This window comes from Anas acuta, chromosome 19, assembly GCF_963932015.1.
Source record: "Anas acuta chromosome 19, bAnaAcu1.1, whole genome shotgun sequence".
Lineage (NCBI taxonomy): Eukaryota > Metazoa > Chordata > Aves > Anseriformes > Anatidae > Anas > Anas acuta.
In genome coordinates this window covers 342,148-365,954 of record NC_088997.1, presented here as the reverse complement: position 1 = coordinate 365,954, position 23,807 = coordinate 342,148, and the positions used below count along the sequence as shown (strand labels likewise).

Below are 23,807 nucleotides of genomic sequence, written 5' to 3'. Positions count from 1 at the left end.
CAAGAAAGCCTGATCAGCAACACATGCTGACTGAGAAAACTCCGCTGACTCAAAATTCATAATGAGGGCTTTTATGTAGAAAGTTGTTGGGCACAGGGATTGTACTGAAAGGACTGCTCGTTCAGAGCCTGAAAAGCTTTTCTTGGAAAAATATCAGATGCTCCACTGGGAACTTAGTTGAAAGATATTCCTAAAGAAACACAGTGGACTGGCAGTAGCTGTGAAAGTACTGACTGAAGGAAAAACAGAAAATAATGAGACCGTGATGTTTTCTGAATGCTGGTAATAACTCTTTCTATTTAAATCCTGTGTAAACCTTGCAGTGCTTAATATTATTGTACAGGATCTCGTCTAGATGTCTTTTTAAGGCAAGCATCACACAAAGGTAAGTTCTGAACTGGTTGTTTTTTTAAATGTGATTTTTCAAAAGCCTGGGTAGAAGACTGTTCTTTTCCTGCTAAGTCCTAAAATGCCTCAGTGTCAGTTGTTTTCACTTGTGTTTCTCAGTGTCAAGTATCAGAGGTCTTACATTCCTCATCAAATATAATTTTGTTAAACTCTTGTACCTCTGGGTGTTGCACGGAGCCTGCAGCATTGAAATGATTTTAAAAAGAAATTGACGAGAGTTTTTGTTTTGTTTTGAGAGGAATAACAGTTATCTAAGTCAAATGGGCTGCTTTTAAACAGGCAAACAATACTTTTGTGCTTGGACAGCATTTAAATTAGAGGAGGGCAGTATGTTTTTCTGAAATTCAATGAATAAATTGCAACCTGCAAAGCCTCTTTGCCACAAACCATTCATATCTAGCAATAACAAGAGTAATGGGGATAATTGGCTTGTAGTGATAAGAAAAAATCAGAAAGTGGTTTATTGGGAACAAATTAAGCTATACTGGAATCTTAATTTTCCTTTTTTTTTTTTTTTTTTTTTTTCCTGCTTAGACTGCTAGATCCTGGAATTCTTACCTCCCAAGAGGACTTGACTCCTAGTCTCTTTCTACTAACCCAAACAATGCAGGTCAGTGATTGTTAACAAGTCTCCAGCTGTGTCCCACTTCTCAGTGGAGCTCTTTACAATGACTCATATCATATGAAAAATACACTTATTCTGGTATCTATAGTAAAAAATGGAAGATCAAAAGGTTCTGTTTGTTGTTGACAATGCTGCTAAGCTCATCTATGAACTTGCTGTCTTGAAAAGAGCCACCTGTTACTGTCTCTGCTATTCCTCTTCCCACCTCAGCCATAACTGGCCCAGTTCCTTGAGCTGGCTCTGGAGGTCACTGAACACTTCATTGAATCTATTCAGCTCACTAACTCAGCAGAAAATGTTCTGCTTTCTTTGTTGACTTGGTTTTCTGCCAGATCAATCAGTTGGGGGAAGACTCCAATGAGTCCTAGTGCCAGTGGCTAAGAAACAGCAAGAGAGTCAGGGCAGGTCAGTGGCTGTGAGCCATTAGATGGGCTTGGCTCTGTTAATACATCATGCCCTTGGTTCTTGATATGCTTTAAAATACCCATGGTTATCAGGGTAAAAAACAGTGCACATAGCAGTAAATGGGAGCAGTATGTCTGGTAACTATGGAAAGGGTTTAAGATACAAGAGACCTTATTCAACTACTGGTTCTGTTTCTTGTCACCACCCATGCCTAAGTCCCTTTGTAATATAAAGATTTGAGTTCCTTTGTAAACTGATTTGAAACTTACTACCAAGAAAAACAAGAGCAACATTATTATTCAATGTTTGGGGAGCAAAATTTAACCCAAAGTCTACTAGAATCTCCACTTTCTAGACTGTGTCTGCAACAAAAATCTAATTTTACTTACTGCCTTTAAAGCAATAGTTTAAGACTGAGAAACCATACATATCATGTATACTACTCTGAACACAGTAGAAATTAGAGCAGTATTGAGAAATGTAAAGTATTTTTTTTCTTGAAGGCTGCAGTTAGTGCTTAATTAGCGTGAACTGCATTTCAGGCTGCAAGGGGAGAGTGGATTGTTAGGTTTGGGGGGGGAAGAGTGGGGGAAAGGGGGAAGATGGTGGTGTTGATTGCTCTTTTCTGAACCACCTGTAACTCCTTCTGCTGGAGGTTTTTTAAGCATGATGGTCTCTTTGCAGCTTCCTTTGCCTCACTGTCAACTTGTTCTGTAAAGCAAGCAGCCAATGCTTTGTCCTTCCTCTTGGAACACTGATGAGGAAGCAAATTACATGAAAGAACTGCCATTCCTGTAGCACTCTCTGATCCAGCCAGAGCCAAATGTATCTGAGTTGTGAGCACAGACTGAGGGGGAGAGAGAGCAGCTGGAAGACTTGCCAAATCAAACTTGGACCTCTGTACTTCTCTCTGTTGGTGTATGCTGATCTCTTTCAGATCAGAGCCCAGCCTTGGTCTGTATTGTAAACTGCTCTCCTCACACTTTTCATCCAATCATGCTCTCCCCTTCCTTCATCCTGGTGATGCATTGCAAAGCTTTTCCTCATCTGAACATAGGTATCTTCTCTCTTGTTCTCACTCAATATTCTTCATCTTGTCCATGTTTTTACCGTTTGTGATGACATGTGAATGTGTAGTTCTAACATCTGGATTCATCCAATTTTTTGCCCCCCCCCACTGCTTAGAGTAGAGCATGAACTGACACATTTAAACCTTCAATGGATTATAAAATAGTGATGGAGGTATCTTAAATATGAAATGTGCAGTGGAAAGATGTCTTGTATAATGTCTTGTGAGGAGGAATGAAGTCAGAATTTACCTTTCAGTGTTACAGGTTCAGATCAGTGAAGTGCTTGCTACTCTGCCACAGCAGGCTGCTGTGCTTGATTTTAGCTGAATTCTTAGCAGACTTGCAAAGGGACTGTAGTTGGCACTAATTTGATTTCATAGAATTATAGAATTACAGAACTTCCCGAGTTGGAAGGGACCCACAAAGATCATCGAGTCCAACTCCTGGTCCTATCACTAGTCACTAAAGAGAATATATCAGTGCCTGTCCCTCTACTCCCCCTTGTGAGGAAGCTGTAGACTGTGATGAGGTCTCCCCTCAGCCTCCTCTTTTCCAGGCTGAACAGGCCAAGTGACCTCAGCCGCTTCTTGTACATCTTCCCCTCTAGGCCCTTCACCATCTTTGTAGCCCTTCTCTGGACACTTTCCAATAGTTTCACATCCTTTTTATACCATGGTGCCCAGAACTGCACACAGTACTCGAGGCGAGGTTGCAGCAACGCAGAGCAGAGCAGGACAATCACTTCCCTTGACCGACTAGCAGTGCTGTGCTTGATGTTCCCCGGGATTTGGTTGGCCCTCCTGGCTGCCAGGGCACACTGCTACACTGCTGTCTCATGTTCAACTTGATATGCTGAATTTCTTCTCAGCAGAGTCAGTGCAGGCGTTTTTCACACACATGCAAATACACAAGTCAACTTGCTCTCTTCCTAAAGCAATCCTCTAGAAAAGGAGCCCACTTAGAAAATAAATAAGTTGTTTGCTTTCATTTGTATGGTCATACTTACCATTTTTCTTTTGCTTTAGTATATTGCTGGGAGAGATCAGCCTTGTATTTAGGTTTCTGAACTCAGTTTACCACTGCTGGCCTTGATTCATGAAAAGTTTACAGCTGCCTTCTTTAGGGCCTGGGGTATCAGATAAAGACACACTCAGATTTAAAAGAGCTTTAGACATGTCCTCTTTCAAATTGGTACTGAGTGTTGTTCCTCCTGGATCTCCATTTCTTATTCTGCTGGTGCTGACCAGCAGCTCCACTGGAATAGGTGGAAAGTGGGTATTTTTCTCTAAAGGTCAGGTACTTGCTGGTCTTGACACCTCCCTGGTTTTCCCCTTTCCTCATTCCTTTCTGCGCTCTACTCCCTTGGGAAGCCTGCACTGTCTTCCCATCCCTGACCCAGATCACTTATTTGTAGAAACTCAAGGGAACACCATGTTTCAGTCCCTTTCTCCTCCAAAAGCATTCCCTCTGCTTGACAGTTGCTATATGAATAGCAAAAGATAGCAAATCATATTGCACTGGTCTGTCAGACAAAGTGAACCACAGTACAAATCCTCTGGAGTTAACTCTTTGCATTTTCTTAATTAAGTGCTTGTAGTGCTTTTTCTTTGTTGACTAGGAAGCATTTTTTCATTGGATACTGGCCACAGGAATGCAAGTTTTGGCTGATTCCCCACTTTCTGCTAGGCTCTGTGATGGTGTGAAGTTTCCTCTGTGTTGGTAAGTTACCCAGAGGGATTGCTGCTAAAGGCTTGAAGATTTGGAATCTGTACAGATCCGGTTGGCTACTGTTTTCCTTAGTGGACATTCATTGCTTTTACAAACAGAACAGTAACATTGGAGTGTTTTGTTTTGAACTTCTATCACTCAAGATCCTCTGGTCCACATAGGACAAACAGTGCAAGTTCTACTCAGAGCTCCCTCATTACTTGCTGTGGAATCTGAAATTCTTTATTTCTGTGCTCACTGCCTGGTAAGTCTGCAGGATCAAACTGTCAAGATGTGGTCTTTGCTGTCTTCAGTTTCGGGTGGCTGTTGACATCACAGAAGCAGAGCATAAAAATCAACAAATTCTTTGTCTTCAGTCTGGTTTCCAGTCTCTCCATCCTTCTGTCTTTTCCTTCTGCCATGTCAACAGTGCTTGCAACCCTTTCAGAAGTGCCCTCACTTCTGATTCTGTGGCTATACTGCAGACCAAATCACTGAAATGATGCATATTGAAAATAACCTTTCAAATTAACCAGTCTGTGTTATTTTTAACTTAGATCATAGACACACAGTCCCTCACCAAATAATAGGCAGTGAAACACAGCCATGCATGCAAGCCTTCACAGACCTTTGTCTTGGGGAGACCCTCCTGCAGGTTTAACTCTCCAGTTCCCCAAGGGAGCTCCATCCTTCACCGCTGTGTAAATGAGTGAGAGATGATCCTCCTTTGCCATCAGAACCACCAGCCAGAGCACCTGAGAGAAGCCTGGGCCAGCATTTTGGTCCCACAGTTAATGTGTGTTAAGAGAATCTGTGGTCACTGGCAAGCACTGTGAGCACTATGAACGCGGAGAAAACTTTTTCCCGGCTCGGGGGGAAACGTGATACGCGGCCATCGAGTATCTCTCCTTGTTCACACAGTGCACTACAAGAGGCAGTGCAGAGATAGATGGACGTGAGGAACAATGGGAAGGGGAAAGGCCCCTTACTATGGACCGGAGCCCATATGGTGGAGCGAGCCCCCTTGCTCTAGATCGAGCCGAGATCTCCCGCGTGTCTGTCGGTCGGGGACGCGGGCACCTGCTCCCGCATCCTCCAGGGCTGCTGCCGGCCGGCCCGGGGGGTGCCAGGGTCGCCGCACGGCCGCGCCGCCCCCGGGTCGGCAGGGCGGGCGCTGGCCAGGGGTGCTGAGCTGGCGCCAGCCCGGCAGCTCTCCGCCGGCTCGCTCGCTGCGGATCCGCGGCTGCACCGCTAGCGGAGGCCCGGCCCAGGCAGGGCGGAGGCGGCTCCCGGCAGGGCGCGGGCGGGCCCGGTGTCCCCGCCAGGGCGCGGGCGGGTCGCGTCGCCCCCCGCCACGTCCCTCCCGCCGCGGCCCCGCCGCCCCGTACTTAAGGCGGCGGCGGCGGGCGCCGCTCCTGCTCGCGCCCTGACCGTGTCTCCCCGCAGAAGATGGCCCCGACGTGCCTGCGGCCCCTGCTGAGGTACCGGTCCTTCGCCATCCTCTTCTTCACACCGCTGCTGCTGCTGCCACTGCCGGTCACTGTGCCCACACGGGTAAGTGCCCGCGGGGCTCACGCAGGGAGCGCGGTTCCCCGGGTCCGGGCCCTGCTGCCCGACGGAGCCCGCTCCCCCTGCCCCCAGGTCCGGGCCGGGCTGCCCCGAGCCCCGTCCCAGCCAGCCGCACCGCCGCTGCCCAGGAGTGCTGGGCGCCCAGCCTGCTTGTCCTCCTCGTGTGGGGCCCAGCACCCGGCAACCGGTGCAGCGCTGCCCACCAGGTCTACCCTCGACGCTTCGTCTCGCCACCAGAGCGAGCAGTGGCTGATGCCCACTGGGGCACTTTACTCCCTGACAGTACGCTGAAACGTCTTCTTCACGCCACCCTGCCCCAGAGGAATTTCAATGCAGCTCAGAAAGGACCTCAGTCCTCCGCCCCTAGGTCTCAGGGACATGTTTTACAGCTTCTGCTCCCAAGTGGTCTTCATTGTAGAAGCTCTGAGATGGGAGCCCAGTGCCCATCTATTCATCCAAAGGGATGTGCCAGGGCCAGGACCTGGGCCTTCCACAGACCCAACCCATCTTGCAAATTAGGTGCAATTCTTTTTGGCCCAAAGATAAGTAGCTGGTCAGGACAAGTAGAATTGCATCCCAGGTTGTCAAGAAATGACTGGCAGTGGACTGAAATACAGGACTTCTGGGTTTTCTAGTTCTGCTGCTGAAGCTCTGAGATACTGTAAGTAGTGCTGGTGAGTGTCATTCTTCATCCTATGGTGCAGTGAGAAGCCATGCACCATGTGCCGTGATCATAAGATGGTTTCACATGCAATATACTGAAGTTCACATCCATCTTACTCCAGTAATGGGGTTGGCACTAGTCCTTTGATTTCAGAGCAGTTACACTAGCATAAAATTGGAATAACCCACTGAAGACTTTTGTCTTTAATACCTTGTAGCATTCTTGGCAAAATGTGAAACCTCTCTTTACAGTATTCTAGCCTACTAGAGCTATAGAGTCTATTCCAGGGCTAAAAGAAGTCTTTCTTCTGAGTCACCTGTATTGCTCAGTGTATTTTAAAATATAGAAAAACATCATGCACATTTATAAGCAAAATTGCCAGCACTTCTGGTTTACCTGTCTAAGCAGTATCAGGTCTGCCATTCAATTGAATGCCCGTGCTTTACAGAAAGGAATTTCTGGCTGCTAGGTGCTACTAAGATCAATACTAGGAAAGATAATTTCCCCCCAAAAAGGAGTTCCTTTTCAGTTTTCCAGTAATTGTAGGAATATTGTGTCGTAAGTCTTATCTGGGAAAAGTACAATATTTCACAATGGGAGAGTAACATTCCCATCAGTGACTGCTTTTCCAGCTGTCAGTGAGAAGACAGGTCATTGTTTTTGCTGTGGACTATCCAGAGACCAAAGAAACATTTTGTGACCATTCCCATAAATCACAGACGTATATAGATGTAGATACAGATATTTATTTAATTCCAAATCTTCAGTTGCTTGAATTGGCTGCAAGTGTAGGAGTTAATTTATAAGTATGGCTGTATTTTTGAACTTCATGTAAATTATTTACTGTCCACTGTACAAAACCAGTTTCTTCAGTATTGTGAGCTTTATTCAAAGTAATGTTCTCTTACAGTTGTTTACATGTCTTTCATATTGGCAACAAATTAACCACAGTTAGTTGTAGCACTTAGTTACTGTTGTACAGCTTAAATGGTATCATGAGCTCACTTTGTATTTATTAAGGAAAGAGACTTAAATAGGATCTGTCTGATAGCTTCTAGTCTCTGATAAAAAAAAATATTTCTCTCAAAACTTGTGCTGTAATTAATCTCCTCTCAATCTGAAAAAAAAAAAAAAAAAAATCAAATTGCCTGCAAAGACTGTTCTCTGGTTCCTAAGCTGTTCTTTCCTTTAAAAAAAAAAAAAAAAAAAAAGCACAAAAAAAAGGAAAGCACACCCCTATTTATAATATTTATAAATATAACCTTACAGCAATTTTAAAATGTCACTGAAACCTCGTTTATTTTTGCAATAAAGTCCCATTTGTGCATTAGAATCGGATCCTATGAACACATACTCTAAATATGAGCAAATCCTGAACAGAACACTTTGACTCAAGCTTTACAATGCTGTTTACTGTAGACTAATGAATGCTAACTCCTCCTAACAATTTTGAAAGTACAAACCAAGGAAAGCCAGATTACAGAAATACCTGACCAACTGTATAAAAAAAACATTACAACATTTCTAAGCTAGGGAATCCCCTTATTAGATAAGAACAGTATGATTTGGGAAAGCAAGTTAAAACCTCCTATGTCCTTAGCCACTCCTACCACTACCCCTACAACCCCCCCAAAAAAAAATAAATAAATTGGAAGAGAGTTACCTAAGAACTTTTAAATTGTTCAGTGATATAGTTTCTTGGCTCAGGCATGTTACTAGGCACACCTCAAATAAATGTGAATCTCAGAAAATGTACTCATCCACACTAGGAAATTCAGCCATACGTTTAAAAATAGCTAACTAAAAATGGAAATGCCCAGTTCTCCCAACACTATTAAAAATTCTTGGCTCCTGGATGTGAAATCTGCTTACCTCAACTGCCAAGAGGTAATTGCACACTGCAAACTATGTACCTAGCTGTAGAAGGTGTTTTTTTGTTTGTTTTTCGTGCCCAACATTTTATGTGGATGCATTATAAAAAGCACTATAGTCAAAAAGACCTTTTTATGCAAGTGACTTCTGAGCGAGACTTAAAATGTATAAATTTAAATCCTCATGCCTCATGTCCCTCCTACCTTTTTCTGCATAACTTGTTAGGCTAGAGACAATGGAATGTTTGGTCCCCTTATAAGAGACGGCAATGTTTTTCTTATCTGTAAGAATAGGATTGTTGGTTTTTTGTTTTGTTTTTGTTTTGTTTTTTCTTAAATACATCTTCCATTGTGTTGCAGGAGGCCAAATGTGCATATATCATCATCATCATGGCTGTGTACTGGTGCACTGAAGTTATCCCACTGGCTGTTACTTCCCTCATGCCAGTGGTATTTTTCCCTCTGCTTGGAGTTCAGAGCTCTAAATCAGTAAGGAATAGTTCCTGCTCAATCCATATCTGATAAAGGGAAATCCATTGCTCTGATCCCCCATTGATATGTACCAAACAAGTCTGATAGGAAAGCGCTCCACTTCTGTTATGCTGTTTTTGAACATGTTAAGCAGGGAGTTGGGTTCTGGTATGGGAAAATGCTGAAATCAATACATATTTGCCCAAGATGTTACGGGGGGAAAAGGGGGAGAAGGGGACTGGGGATGATAGAGGGGAATGTCCTTCTCTGGGCTTGGATCCTGCTGGATAACATCACACTAGTACCAGCAGCTTATGTGTTCATAATCCATCCCATTAGAGAGCTTTGCTGACATATCCTCTGGGAGATTTTGAAATGCATGAAACAAACTTCCTCTGACATGGTAGACAGCATAATGCCAGCAAGTACACTGTGTCCCCTCCAAAGCTCATTCTGCAAAAGGATAATTGACTGTGCTAGCGGAAGGGCAGTGCTTTAGCCCAAGGCAGAGAGACTGTATTTAGATTTGCTACTGGCCAGCCAGCTGGTAAGGATGGGTGTGGGTGTTAAAGGTGCTGGTAAACCTATTTTGTAGTCTAGCATCTCTGGTATCTACATAATACTTTGAGTCTCTACCAGTCTTTTAGGAAACTGCTATTAGAGTCATAGAATCATTAAGGTTGGAAAAAACCTCCAAGATCGTCTGGCCCAACGATCCCCCCTCTACCAGTATTGCCCACTAAATCACGTCCCTAAGCGTCACATACAACCTTTCCTTAAATGCTTCCAGAGACAGTGACTCCACCACCTCCCTAGAAATGTGATCCAATGCCTAACTACTCCTTCTGAGAAGAAATGTCTCCGAATGTGGAGATTCTCCTAATCTCCTAATTTGGGCAGGGCACAAAGATGGACACAGTGCTCAAGGTGTGGCCTCACCAGAGCTGAGAACAGGGGAACGATCACCTCCCTGGTCCCGCTGGCTACACTATTCTTGATACAACCCAGGATGCCGTTGGCCTTCTTGGCCACCTGGGCACACTGCTGGTTCACGTTCAGGCAAGCATCAGTCACCACCCCCAGATCCTTTTCCTCTACACAGCTTTCTGGGAAGGAAACAGAGAATAAAGGTTTCCAGAAACTGGAGGTAGCTGAGGCTGTAACTACTCTTTCTGTCAGTATTGGAATGGAGCCTGGTGCAGTAAATGTCTTTGAGAGGGTGGAAGGCAACATGTACTAGTGAAGCTAGTAGCAATAGGCTACATTTGGGTCCCTGACCTATCTTCTCTGTCTTACAGGTTTGCTTGCAGTATCTAAATGACACAAACATGCTCTTTGTTGGAGGGCTGATTGTTGCAATTTCTGTTGAACAGTGGAATCTTCACAAAAGGATTGCGCTAAGGGTCCTGCTAATTCTTGGGGTGAAGCCTGCACTGTAAGAACATTACATTACCTCTTCCTTGTCTGTGTCAATTTAGCAGATACCTAGGAATGGTGTTTAAGAGTCAGCAGAGAAGGGAATCTCCAAGAACCTCTTTTTCTGTACTTATGCAGTTTGCAGAGGCGAAGCCTGTCTGCATGGATGGTTTATTTGTCCTTTAGCCAAAATACAGGCTCATGGGAGGACACCTGTGACTGCAAGACTGCTAAATGACTTGAATGGGTTGAAAATACTTCTATATCCATGTAAGCCCCTGACTCTATAGTGTCTTACATTTCACATTGAGTCCATGGTTTGATCTTTGGATGAGACTCTACAGGTGGAATTCAGTTTTCCAAAAACAGGCATTCACTTCTTATATAAAGAGCTAGGCTGTGGCTGTTGTCATCAAAAAGAGAGAAGCCATTATCTACAATAGGGCAGATGATTCATGCCCAAGAAGTGCCCATCAACTGCAAAGCAGTAAGTGTCTGAGTGGAATCAAAGTACCTGGGTTTTTCATGTCTGAAGTCAGGTGAGATAAATCGTACCCTTGCTTCTTCTTTTAGTCAGAATCTCTGTAAAGCCGTGAAGCTATAAGTCCAAGAGCATCTGTGCTATTGTTACCCAGATGGCATATTTTGTATGTGCTGGCATTCACAGTTCATGTGAAATCCTTTTATCATGACCCCAAGCCATCTGTGGTCCCCACTACCATCTCTGTGAATGGAGACATGATCATCATCTAAAAGCCATACCCTCATTCTGGCATGCTTAAGCGGTGCCAGTTCTGTGGCTAGAGTAAGTCTAGGCAAAGATAGTGGTGGTGAAGAGCACCTAGTACCCATTACTTTGCATCTACAGACAAAAGCCAATTTTACAAGATCTGAAAGCACAGTTTACAATCCTAATACCAATAACCAGGGAAACAACACTTCTGGTTCACTCTTACAGAACTACCTTTTTATTTTTTTTTTAATCTGGATAAATTCTAGGTGGTCGCCACTGGAGACAAGATGATTCAGACTTAATCATGCACAGACCAAAGAACTAAATGCCTTTCTGGGTTTCCTTCACTGAGGGTAGCAGACCTAGGAGGGAATCTAGCCCTGCTTTGTACTATTGGAGGATACACACATCCCTGTCTGGACTCTGCTCTCAAAATTGCAGTGACTACAGAGCCTAACTGTCTCAGGTTTTTCCTCTTTTCTCATCTGCCTATTTCTTTTTCAGCCTCATGTTGGGATTTATGATAGTCACTGCTTTCCTGTCCATGTGGATAAGTAACACAGCCACCACTGCTATGATGGTTCCCATTGTCCAGGCTGTCCTGGAGCAAATGGATAACACTGAATATGATGTGACCATGATGGAACAAGCAACCGGGCAAACAAATACAGTGACTGAGCTGCAGGAAAAGAATGTATCAGATCCCACTACAGTGCAGGGTAAGGGCCTGCTAAGGAATGAGTTAACTTGTTACACTCGGAGCTCTCTGTCCAAGAAGGACCTTTTTCAAGGAAATAGGATGTTCACATGACTGAAAGCTTTTAAATGTATGACATTCAGGTTTTCCAAAATGTTTACTAATTTTGGTGGCTGTCATTTTGTTATGCTTAGTGTAGATCCCATGCAGATTGGTATGTTCTTTCCTTCAAGCTGGGCTTATCCACCTGTGGTTTCCCTGGAACTAATGGCCTGCTCAGGGAAGTAAAAAACGTGTCTTCTGGGAAATATCTTCCACCTACACCAGCATCACACTTTCTAGATCTTGTAATTATCAGTGGTATTCAGCGTCTAAGACATGTAGGAATGTTTGAAAAAAATTGTGCAAACTCAATCTGTTTTGGTTGTGGGGTAATAAATACCCATTTGTTAACCATATTGAATGTGGAAATAGGGAGAAAAATGAGAAATACTGGAAAAGAGCTGGCATCATTTGACTCCTGGTAGACAAGCTACTCTTTGGAACACTTTAGTGTATTCTTAGCCTGGTGCTTGACTCAACAAGGTTCTTCTATCACTTCTGTGTTTCTGATGTAGGTTTCACTTGACACACTTGCACACATATTCCATTCCTCTGATCTGGCTGTTCCATTGCACTGGTACAGAGAGCTATATTATGAAATGCTATTAAATATCAAATCTGTATTGCCTTTCTCTTTCAGAGGAGGAAGGATTTTCTTGGGGATTTTCTTGGAGATTTGATTTCACTGAATTAGCATGTTGATCTGCCACAATTCCCTGTGTGATTCTGTGCAAGAATGAGCTTTCTGCCTGGGACACACCATGTCCATTTTCTAGCTTATATGTCTGTGGAAGACCCAGTGTAGAAGGTAGTTCACATGTGTCAGTCATTGCCCTGTTAAGATGCTAACTCACAACTGGCATATTTGTCTGGACTTCAGAAACGTAAATTAGATACAACAGTGCTCTCTGCTTTTTGGTTGTTTAATTTCTTACCTCACTAGTGATGGGACAATGCACTATTATTGTGCAAAGCTCAGGCACTATGTTTATGTAAGACTTGCAAGCCCAAGAGAATGCTACTTAGTCACACAGTGCTCTGTGAGTTTGCTCATTTTTAGCATCCAAACAGTTGTATTAAGATAATATTTCATGTTTACAAATGTTGTTTTTAATGTTGATTCTTGAGTCTCAAAAATGAACTTCTGCAGTGAGACTAGAGAAAATAATTTTGATGGATTTCTGTTCTCTTAGAAGGAACTGCTTGGATTTGCTAATTTATCCCTAACATGCAAGAAAGGTGACAAATGTATGTGAAGAATACCCTTTGGTATTGTTGAATTGGTTGTAATTGTTATAAATACATTGTCTCACAAAATTAGTCCAGCCAGACTTCATGATTAGATTGTTAACCTCAGAGAATAATGAACACAGCAGCAAAATTCCACACTTGATGTAAACTGATGTAATATATAACCTTAACAGTTGTGTCAGGCTAGAATTTTGTTTGGGGTGGACTTTTTTCACCCGTATTCACAGCTGTTAAAGCTTGTTGAGTTCTTACTGGGATGTTGAAAGGGTTCCAGTGACTACAATATCTGGGTGACGGTAAGCCCCTCTGTGAGGTAGGGAATTGCTTTTGAGAAGCTGTGGCACCAAGATAGAAAACAGCATCCTTGGGTCATGTGGAGCCAAATTGTCAACCTCTCTTCTCAACCCCTCATGAATTTAAGTCTGAAATATTTAGGAACATATCTGTGTGTTGTTTGTTGTTTCGTTTGTTGTTTTGTTTTTCAATTAAAATGAGGCATGAGGCATACGAAAACTGGAAGCACTGAGCCTGCAGACCTGGTCCTGAACTTTCTGCCTCCCTAACTGTACCTGAGCAAGTCATGTTCTTTGTGTCTAGTCATAAGCAATGGACAAGTCCCTGATGACCCCAGATCTTCTGAGGAAAAGAAAATGAAGAAACGTATATGTAAGGGAATGACGCTTTGTGTATGCTATGCTGCCAGCATTGGAGGAACTGCAACACTCACTGGAACAGGTCCAAACATGGTATTGAAAGGCCAGATGAACCAGTAAGTCATTCTTGCTGTTTCTTTACTTTTGCTACGTTACTGTTTCTGTGACCAGAAGTCACAGAAAAAAAAGTCATAGTTGACAGTTTCAGTTGCAAACTCTAAGCAATAAGCAGCTGATGAACTGAAAGTGAGAAATGTATATGAAGTGAAGGGTATCATATTTCTGCTCCGCCCTTTTTTAGGCAGCTATGTGCTGGTATTATAAGCCTCCTGAGAAATTTTTGAGATATGAGATAGTGGTTCTTCTGCCTCCTCTTTTTCAATTAAAATGCAGCATATGATTAGGGCAACTGCAGTGAAGAACTTGAGAAGAATGTAGTATTAAGTCTTCTCATTATCTGTTGATTGTAACAACCAGCTGGAAATTTGCTTTTGCTATTTGTCCTGCAGTTATTATTGGTAGATGCAGGGAAGAACAAAAAGCGGCTGTTCTTAAAACTTTGGCTTCAGTCTTTTAAGCTAAGTAGCAACTTAGTCATCTATTGAAGTGGGCAGAAGTGCAGCTATTAATTTCAGAAGAAGACAATGCTTTCTCTCCTATTATAGTTATTAATGGGGAGGAGGAAAAAACATTCTGTCATGGCATAAATGAGCAGACATGTTGGAAGTGAAAGATACCCAGAACATGCGGGAGACCTTTCAGCAGCGCTTGTCTTACTGAGACCTAAAACACCAACATCTGTTCCTGTCTTCGTTAGAGTAAAATGCAGGGAAAATTAAGAGGATTGTTTCAGTTCTCCTCTGAAACCCGGGGCTGCCTTCCTATTAACTTCAGTTAAGCTGTGGATGTTGTCTATGATTACTTGTCATGGTTGTCTTGGATTTAGATGTCTAATTAGCACTAAGGTATATTAAAGGGAGGGTAGAGTACTAAATGTTTTGTCATTAATACAGAAAGCATTTGTTTTTTCAGGTTATATCCCAACAATAATGATGTTGTGAATTTTGCTTCCTGGTTTGGGTTTGCATTCCCAAACATGATTCTGATGTTGGTACTAGCTTGGCTTTGGCTACAGTGCTCCTTCATGGGACTCAAGTATGTATTTAACTATGTGATATTGTGTAAACCATTTAGCTAATGCAGATCACTGAAAAGTTTCTGGATAAAATGAATGCACAGACAAGTTGATCATGCTATAAAAGAGAGCAGTTCAATTTCACAGCAGCTTTTAAGATTTGGAACCCTTTATGTTTGGGGAGATTCACGCTAAGCCAAAAGTGCTAGGCAATCTTAATGTTCAGGCACAACTGCCTTTTTCAATTTAAAATCTGAGAATTTAGGTCCTAGAAAAGCTAGTCTATGTTTTGCTGCCCTTGATTCAAAACTGAGTTTTTTATACTAGGTTGCTCCAAACTGGACAGAGACGTATCCATTCTTACACCCCATTCTTCTGTGAGAACTGACATGTCCATATGAAACACTTCAACACTGTTGTCACTTCTTTGTTTCTGGCCTCTTCTTTAGTCTGTGTCTGTCCCCAGAAGGAACAGCTTCAGAGTGGCAAGCATGTTAAATCATTCTAATGTGTTAATACTTACAATGTTTTCTTCTTCCTTTTTCTTAAAGCTTTAAAAAAAGCTGGGGCTGTGGGACAGAGAGAACTGCTAAAGAAAAAGCTGCATACAATGTGCTGAAGGCAGAAATGAAGAAATTAGGCCCTATCTCTTATGCTGAATTCAATGTCCTCATCATGTTTGTTTTGCTGGTTCTCTTGTGGTTTTCCAGACACCCAGGCTTTGTAAAAGGCTGGGCCAACAGGCTCTTCCCAGACGGAGAAAAGTAAGTTCTGTTTTTTTGTTTTTTTGTTTTTTTTCACCCTGTACCCTCCCTGTTTTGAATCAAATTCCCCTACTCTTAGATACTGTTTTGATTGATTCCAACTGTATCAGAATTCATGTTTGCTGGGCTGGATCCTCTCTCACACACATAAGACTACCAATTGATGTATCACTTGACAGTTTGTACTGCAGTGAAGGCTGGAGAGGGATACGGAGCAGGCTGAACCTCCTAAAGGAAAAGGAAATTCTGCAGTGCTGGTCTCTGTCACTTTCAAGCACACATTAGCATTTTGTTTGTATGAGTTCCAATCAGTGGTGGTGTTTGGTATTATCTCTAAACAATAGCATATGTAGAAACCACTGGGAAATTGATTCTTTGCTTTCAATAGCTTCTTCACATACTGTATGTGGCAAATTAAGAATATAAAATGTGTAATGGGAAAATCATTCAGGCCATTTTCTCGCAAGTCATTGGAATAGGATCTTTGAATCTTGGCTTGCCCACAAAGAAGGAACCCTGTCCCCAGGAGCCATTTTCATCTGATTTCATCTGATTTCATCATGATTTTGATTATTAGTGTGTATTATAGCTGTTTTCATTTATTACTGTGTTTGTGCTGTGGTAGACCTGAAACACCTCAGTCATGAACTAACGATGTATTTTGCTAATGTATAAACCCCAAACAGAATGGCAAGGAATAGTGGTTGCAATGCTGGAAGGCAGCCACATTCTAGAAGAAAGATGTTTTATTTTATAAGCTATCTTTTCTTCTTCAGGTATATCACTGATTCTGCTCCTGCTGTGTTTATTGCCCTGCTATTGTTCATCCTTCCTGCTACCAAACCCAAATTCATAGGCTGGAATTCAAGCATGTCTGACCCCGAACAGACTGAAGAAGGTATTTAAAAGGGGCGTTGTAACATTGTGAAAGTCACCCAGCTCCAGCTAACATGGCGGAAACATGCACTGGATTTGCATGCAGTTCTTCAGGGTAGCTCACCTCCCTCACTTCTTGGGCAGGACTGGAGCATGCTCACTGTTCATATATGTTACCCTTACCCTAGCTTTTGTAGGTTTCTCAGTAATATACCTCTGCCTGATGAACCTTTCCCTAGTATCTTATAGAACCAGAGACAAAATGTCTTCACTCTGCTGAAACATATTTTGCTTTTGGTTTCTCACTTTAGATATAAAAAAGCCATTTTTACCAGCCCCACTGCTGGATTGGAATGTGGTTCAGAGGAAGATGCCCTGGAGCATTGTGCTGCTGCTGGGAGGAGGTTTTGCTTTGGCAGATGCAAGTGCAGTATGTTCTGACATCTGTTTTTCTCTGACTCAAAGGTGGACTTCCCTGGTTTGTTATCTTGTCATGTATTACTGGGCATGCACCCAAAGCCAAACCCAGTAGAGATGTTCAGATATGGAGGTAGATCCAAATTAGCAAAAAATGGGAGGAAAGGTGAATATTTGTGCTTCTTTTTCAGGAACTTGTGTATATTGGCCAAGTTTCTCTAATTTATCTGAGCCCTGAAAGGGCAACTTCGTTGGGGATCTTCATTGACTGGACAGACCAGAAGAACAGTCTTTCTTATTTGTGTTGTCATCCCAATCCCATCCCTGGTTAGAAAAAATAGAAGTATAAATAACACTTGTAAGATTTCCAGAACCATTTGAGGTTTGTTTAAAGGATAAATAACTTCAGATTTAAACCAAACCATTTCTGAACTGGTTAGGTAGAAAATCATTGAGTAGATATTTTCTAAAACTGTATCCAGTGGGGTTTCTTCAGTCTCTTGTCAGTGGCTGTTGCCAGGCAATATACTGCACTCCATAAGCCCATGGTTTAATCCTATGCTCATAAATTCTTAGTAAAGGTGGCTGAATTCCCAAAACAAGAACAAATTTTGAGTGAAGCCATGCTTTGTACTTCATCGCTACTAAGACGTATCTAAATCAAAACCTTAGATATCAACAATGACATTCTTTGAGGAAGGTTGTATTCAGATCTAAGTTTTGTGGCTAGGCAGTTTTTAAGACATGGGGTAAATTAAAGCTCTGGACTGTTACATTCATCTGCATTCATGCATACATGCATACATTAGTAAAGCTCTGGGGCATGAAGGCTTTGTAATCTGTCTGAATCAATTGCTGTCTGTGTTCATATAATATAGCACTCATACAGCATTATTATCTTCAGAAACACTAGAAACACGTGCTAGGAATCTTGTGAGTGATTAAGTATTTGCTGTAGTCTCAGCAATAATTGTTTCTGTTTAGCAGAAAATTTAATTTTGTAACCAAAGTGTGAACAAGTATTTGTGTTCCAGGAAAATCAGGAAAGTGGGGCTGAATATTAGTGTAGTTGGCAAGGAAATCCCTTTAGTGTTTATGACAGAACTCTGTACTTCTGTGGGTGGTATTTATATAATTCAGGAATCGTTTAGCATTATGTTAAGAACATTACACATAACATGAGTTTTCTGTTCAGGAGCTAGGGGTTCTAAGCCTCATCAAAGAACATTTTTCTTGTCAGAACTCTGGGCTCTCGGCTTGGCTGGGTCATCAAATGACTCCATTAGGATCTATTCCACCCTGGGCCATTGCAACAGTACTTTCGCTTATTATAGCTGTCTTCACTGAATGCACCAGTAATGTCGCCACAGCCACCCTCTTCCTACCTGTCTTTTCATCCATGGTAAGATTACTTCCATTCTGCTGTTTTATCAACTGGGAGATTAGGGGTAAACTGTCAGTCTCTAGTGGCAAAACAATATCATATTTACTGTCTTGAATGTTGCTCTAATGTTAATCTGAAACCCAGTAATGAAGCAATCCATTTGACAGTATACCATAATGGACAGTGAGTTTTTAGTTTAAAATCATTACTCCTTGTTTTATCACTACAGTCCCTGACAAAGAGTTCCTCCCCAGCTTTCTTGTAGGCCTCCTTTAGGTACTAGAAGGCCACTGTAAGGTCTACCTGGAGCCTCCTCTTCTCCAGGCTGAACAACTCCAATTCCCTCAGCCTCTCTTCATAGGAGAGGTGCTCCCTCCCTTTGATCATCTTCATGGCCCTCCTTTGGACTCGTTCTAATACACTCATGTCCTTTTTTGTGCGTGGGGCAAATATCAATTTATCTCAGTAAAGGTGCTGATCTATTTGTCACTTCAGTTCTGAGTCCCACAAAGTTCATGTAATGTCTGAGAATGTTACTCCACATGTCTTGTAATTATAGTTCCATCGCTATGTTACCCTGACAAGCACTCCAAAAATGTGGTCTGAGGTCAAAGAAAAGATCATTGGATAAATTTGACCAGAACTCCAAATTATACCATAGAGCAAAACAAACAACAAGAAAAAATCAAGCATTGTTTTCAGTACTGTGGGACAGGGATTGAGACCAAAGTTATCTTTAAGCACATGTGGATTCCAGAATAAAATGCTTGAAAATCACTCTGGTCGTGTAATACCAAGGAATGAGCTGAGCCTGTGTGTCTCAAAGGTCTGGAAAATTTTATTTGCTTTTTTTTTTTTCTTTTTTTTTTGGTAACACTTCAAGTATTATAGTTCTCTTCATTACACTGCAGGCTGCATCTGTCAAGATCCATCCTTTGTATGTTATGCTGCCTGGTACTCTCAGTGCTTCCTTTGCCTTCATGCTACCTGTTGCAACACCTCCAAATGCAATAGTGTTTTCCTATGGCCACATCCGTGTTTTGGATATGGTAAGATGGTAATTGTCTGGTCTCTTATCTGAAATTCTCCGTTGCATTTTTTCTGAAATATGATGAAAGTTTAATTTTCTTAGCTTAACACTTCCAAAGTATCATAAAGCTCTTATGGGCAGTAGCTAGCACTTTACATCCTTCTCTTATGTGGTATTAGTATTGTAATAAAGATTTGCATCTATGCAGCAACATTACTTTTCTCATAGGCTTTGGCAGACATACAGCCCAGTCCAATTGAAATTAAAAACTGACAAGTCAAAATCTCTTAAACACCAAGGGGTTAAAATGCAGCCAGTGCTTCCCAGTGTCTTCTGGGGCTTTGGTGAGTATAGCTAAAGGCTTATTTCCACTGGAGCTGAAAGCAGAAGGTAACAATCTGTTGCCCTAGACTCTGGTCCTTTGATTGCCTGCCAGACCACACAGTACCAAATTCTGTGCCAAACACCCAAATATTATCAGTTTTCTAACTGGAGACTTGAAGGACACAGAAGCTGGTCTTTAATAAGAGCAACTTCTTTTTGAATCCCTTACAGCTCCTAGATTTGTTGTGTAGCAAACTGTTCACCTTTTCACGGTGTATTCCCTGGTATTTCTACCTAAGCAAGAACATCGGGTAGTGGGTGCAGTGGCTATTTCTGTGCTTTAATTTGACTGTGTTTCTTCTTTGTGTTCAGTGTCTTTCCATATTTTGCTGTGCTGTTGTTTGGTTATTGTTGGCTTGGACTTCTGTCCTCACAGGTTAGATCTGGAATAGTGATGAACATCATTGGAGTCTTCTGTGTCACACTGGCCATCAACACATGGGGAAGACCTATGTTTGATCTGGATACATTTCCAACCTGGGCAAACAGCACAACTAACCAGTGAGCGATGAAGAATTCGTGTTTTGTACAAGGAATGGACTCTTGATCCTATTTTGTTGTTGCCTGAAACCCTATATAAAGTCTTGTCACACTTCAGATCCAGTGTTAGGTGTCTGCTACCTTCTGGGAGTCAAACATCAGATCAGGCATGAACCAACTCATTCCAATCATGGTGGCACCAAATGTGCTGTTTAATTTCACAACCCTAAGGATCATGTGTCTGGATCACACGTATGATCAAGTGATCTATTGTACTTCCAATTACCATCAAGATTTAGAATTCATTTAACTTTAAATAAAGAGAGGGCAAGCTGTTATATCAGATGGTTTGAACTATTTTATCCTTGGTATGCACTTTTAAATCATTGTGATTGAACACTGCACCCAGACAAGGGCTGACAATTCATTAGCAGCTATATATATCCAAAAGTCAGCATCTGTACAGAGAAATACCTGTTGTCACTTATCTAGTGTAAGGTTTGTTATATTTTAGTCTGGCCTTAGCCATGGGATAAAATCTTTCGAAGTCAACATCCAACCATGTTTTCCATCACCTTCTTTTCACTCCCAAATCTCACTGCATTTAGACACCCTTTTAGAGGGTTGAAATAACGTAATTCCATGCTGGTCATGATTCTGATGATATCTTGGGCAAGGATGAATTAAGGTTGCCTTTGTGTTTCTTGCACTGTGGTCCTGGCAGGGCCAGGAGACTTTCCATCTCTTGGCCCCGGGTAGATGTGGTTTCATGTGCCAAACAGTACTTTGTTAGTGACAGCTTGGAAATGACTTGTGAACCATAGGACTTCATACCTATGGTGAAAGCTCCTGGAGTTTTCAGAAAGCCCCTGATGCACGTTATTAACTCTAGAATTTTGAAGTGGAGACAAGGCATGAGAAAGGCTCTGACCAAAAGCCTTGTAAATAATATAGTATAGCCCAGATAGTAGGGCTTGTGTTGGCTGATAGCAATGGAAGTTGTCTCGTGTAGTTTGGAATTCAGGTCCCATGATAAAAGTGTTTTGTAGCATCTGTTCATGTCATTTCTGAAGCAGAAAAAGTCTATGGAAAGATTTTTGTTGGACTAGGTGTATTGTTGGACCAGGGGTACATGGATGCTGGTTATTCAGCCCTGGAGATGAAGTTGGGCGGGAAGGCAGTGTGTTGCAGTGAAGAGACCTATGGCCATGACCTAAGTTCTGCTTCCAGATTTGCTGTGCAGCCTCAGACAAGTCAATCCACCTCTTTTTTGTCTCATGTTCCCATTCTGAAAAAGTTGTTATGTACCTATCTACCTCACAAGGGTGTTGTGAGGACATAAGGGTCAAATTCTGCATCTTCAGTGATTCCCTACATGAAGGAACAGGGTGCATGATCTGGCCTCTAGCACAGTAACGTGTAGGATGTTTTATAGTTTTGTCATTAACTTGAATGTTCTTTACAGAACTGGAAGAATATTCACATTTTGCCTTTAAAAGTGAGTAACATACATATCCACAAAATCACCAGGTGCTTTTTCTGAGCAGAAAACTACTTCAGTAATGATTGGAGTTCTGTGCCTTTATCTTCAGTGCTCTTTGAAGTTGCTGGGAACCATAAACTGTTGTTTCTGGTGCCTTCAACAGCACTCTGTCTAGCCAGCTGGTTGCATGTGGTGCAGCCTCATACCTCTTCCATGGTATGATGGAGCATGTGAATAAACACCATTCCACTTGCAGAGTATGTGTAAGGAAGAGACCAATTCTAGTGCCAAGAAGTGACTTGGTCACAGACATGTGTCACCACCTGAAGGTTATCGCAGTATTTGTTTGAAGGAATAGAAACCAGAAACCATTAAGCAGCTTCTGCACTTTGGAAATCACCACTTAATGCCAACTTGCATCTATATATATCTAAAAGTACTTGAGAAAGGGACTTTTTATACCTTCTGATGGACTTCACAATAGGACATTTCACTATTGCCAGGTACTTCACAGTGCTTGTTCTTCAGTATTGCAGGTAAGATACAGTGGTGCTCACATGATTGGGTAACACTGAGCTTGCCTGTCTCGATTCATGCAGATCCAAATTCCCTTAAAAATTGTTTCAGCTAAAAGCTGTAGGACAGGCAGTTCCTCTCCCATTTGCAGAAAGAAGAGCTTTTCTCTGTTGCTGTGCAAGTAGAAGACAAATGCTATTTTCTTGAATGGTCACACTGGGTGATTTATTGACAGAAGTGCCAAGTCGGGGGAACATATATATGGGGAAATAAAGAACTCTGGTTTTATTATAAATATGGTGCATTTGATATGTCACCTCTCTGTTAACTGCAAGTATTTCCTTCTGAGACACTTTCATGGCATCCTGTAAGTGATATATATTTAATTAAAATGGAAAAGTTGCAGAATTAGAGCCTGGCAAATAAAAATAAAAACAAAATAAAATATAAGATAAAATCAAAAACTTGTCTCTGTGGCATGGATTGTTTCCTGTGTGACACAGTGAACCACTTGTTTCTGCATTACCTTCCTCTGTAGCATAGTATTGTTCTAGTAAGTTCCTTGAGGATACACACCATAGAAAATCAGTGCAAAGCAGAGATTTTGACACTGCCTTAAGTACCTCCAGACCTACATATCAAGGGTTCCTTTCCTCAGCTATGTGATAATGTGAGTTTCCGTCTTTGAAAATGCTCAGGCCGGACCAAAGCAGGTGGCAAATTCTACAAGCTATCTTGTTCATTTCAGAGTAATAGATTATAGGAATCTAACAAACACAACTTGCTTTTAAGAAACAGTCTTGTACATAGTCTCCAGTATAATAGGCACAAACAGACTTTTCTTCAGCATCAAGCATGCATGTCGTCCTGTTCCTGTGTGCTGAGTAAATAAGTGTATTATTTACACTGTGTAATGCAAGTACAATTGCTTTGTTACTGGAGCTAGGTTACATCCTTTTACAGCACTACAGGATAAGTATCATTAGAGATACTCATCTTGTATGGCATTATTTTTCTTCTCATCAAAGTGTTTTAGTTTTATATATAAATGGTCTTTAGGCTGTAGCATAAAGGAATCCCTTTTTCCTCCACTTCGAAACCATGATTCTATGATTCTGTGAAAACATGTACCACCAAAGCCAACAGAGAACACAGCAGGATCCTTATCATGGTCTTTGTTAGGACAGGTTACTCAGCCATGTTGAACAAGCAAATAATCCCTGTTTTATTGTATGTGAGCAGAGCACGACTTTTAGTTGCTAATGCCTATGTCAGCTGTCCAGCTAGCATAACAGCTGCCTGAAAGGAACAAAGTTAATGCATTCCTATTTTCTGTTCATTCTGTAGAAGGTCCTTGATTTTTCCTTTCTTCTGTCAGGTTACTACGTTGCTAATACTGTCTCTGCAAATTTTGGAACTGGCATGATGAATATCTCAAACCTGCAGAATTACAATATGGCTGATAAAGGGTTTGTTCTTGACTGCCATCACACAGCACATATAGGACAATCAAGTGATCAAAAGCAGCCAGCATGGGTTTATGAGGGGCAAGTCCTGCCTGAATAAAGTCCTGCCTGATCTCCTTCTACAAGATGACCCACTTAATTGTTGAGGGAAAAGCTGTGTGTGTTGTTTACCTTGATTTCAGTAGAGCATTTAACGCTGTCTCCCACAGTATTCTTCTGGAGACACTGGC

General features: G+C 41.9%; 1 protein-coding gene across 3 annotated transcripts; it reads left to right on the top strand.

The window, feature by feature from the left end:
• The first annotated feature begins 236 nt into the window (after window positions 1–236).
• SLC13A5 (solute carrier family 13 member 5) lies at window positions 237–22,575 on the top strand. 3 transcript variants are annotated; one of them, XM_068655935.1, is made up of 13 exons: window positions 237–385; window positions 943–1,018; window positions 8,680–8,808; window positions 10,089–10,225; window positions 11,444–11,658; window positions 13,587–13,758; window positions 14,675–14,797; window positions 15,329–15,541; window positions 16,318–16,439; window positions 16,729–16,847; window positions 18,075–18,236; window positions 19,130–19,267; window positions 20,009–22,575. In XM_068655935.1, exons 2-13 carry the CDS (start codon window positions 1,013–1,015, stop codon window positions 20,135–20,137), a joined length of 1,665 nt encoding a protein of 554 aa, XP_068512036.1. In that variant the 5' UTR covers window positions 237–385; window positions 943–1,012; the 3' UTR covers window positions 20,138–22,575. The 3 variants fall into 3 exon arrangements, with proteins under 3 accessions (XP_068512036.1, XP_068512037.1, XP_068512035.1); XM_068655936.1 differs by lacking the exons at window positions 237–385; window positions 943–1,018 and adding an exon at window positions 5,414–5,769 and having other exon boundaries at window positions 19,130–19,275; XM_068655934.1 differs by lacking the exons at window positions 237–385; window positions 943–1,018 and adding an exon at window positions 5,420–5,769.
• The last annotated feature ends 1,232 nt before the right edge of the window (window positions 22,576–23,807 follow it).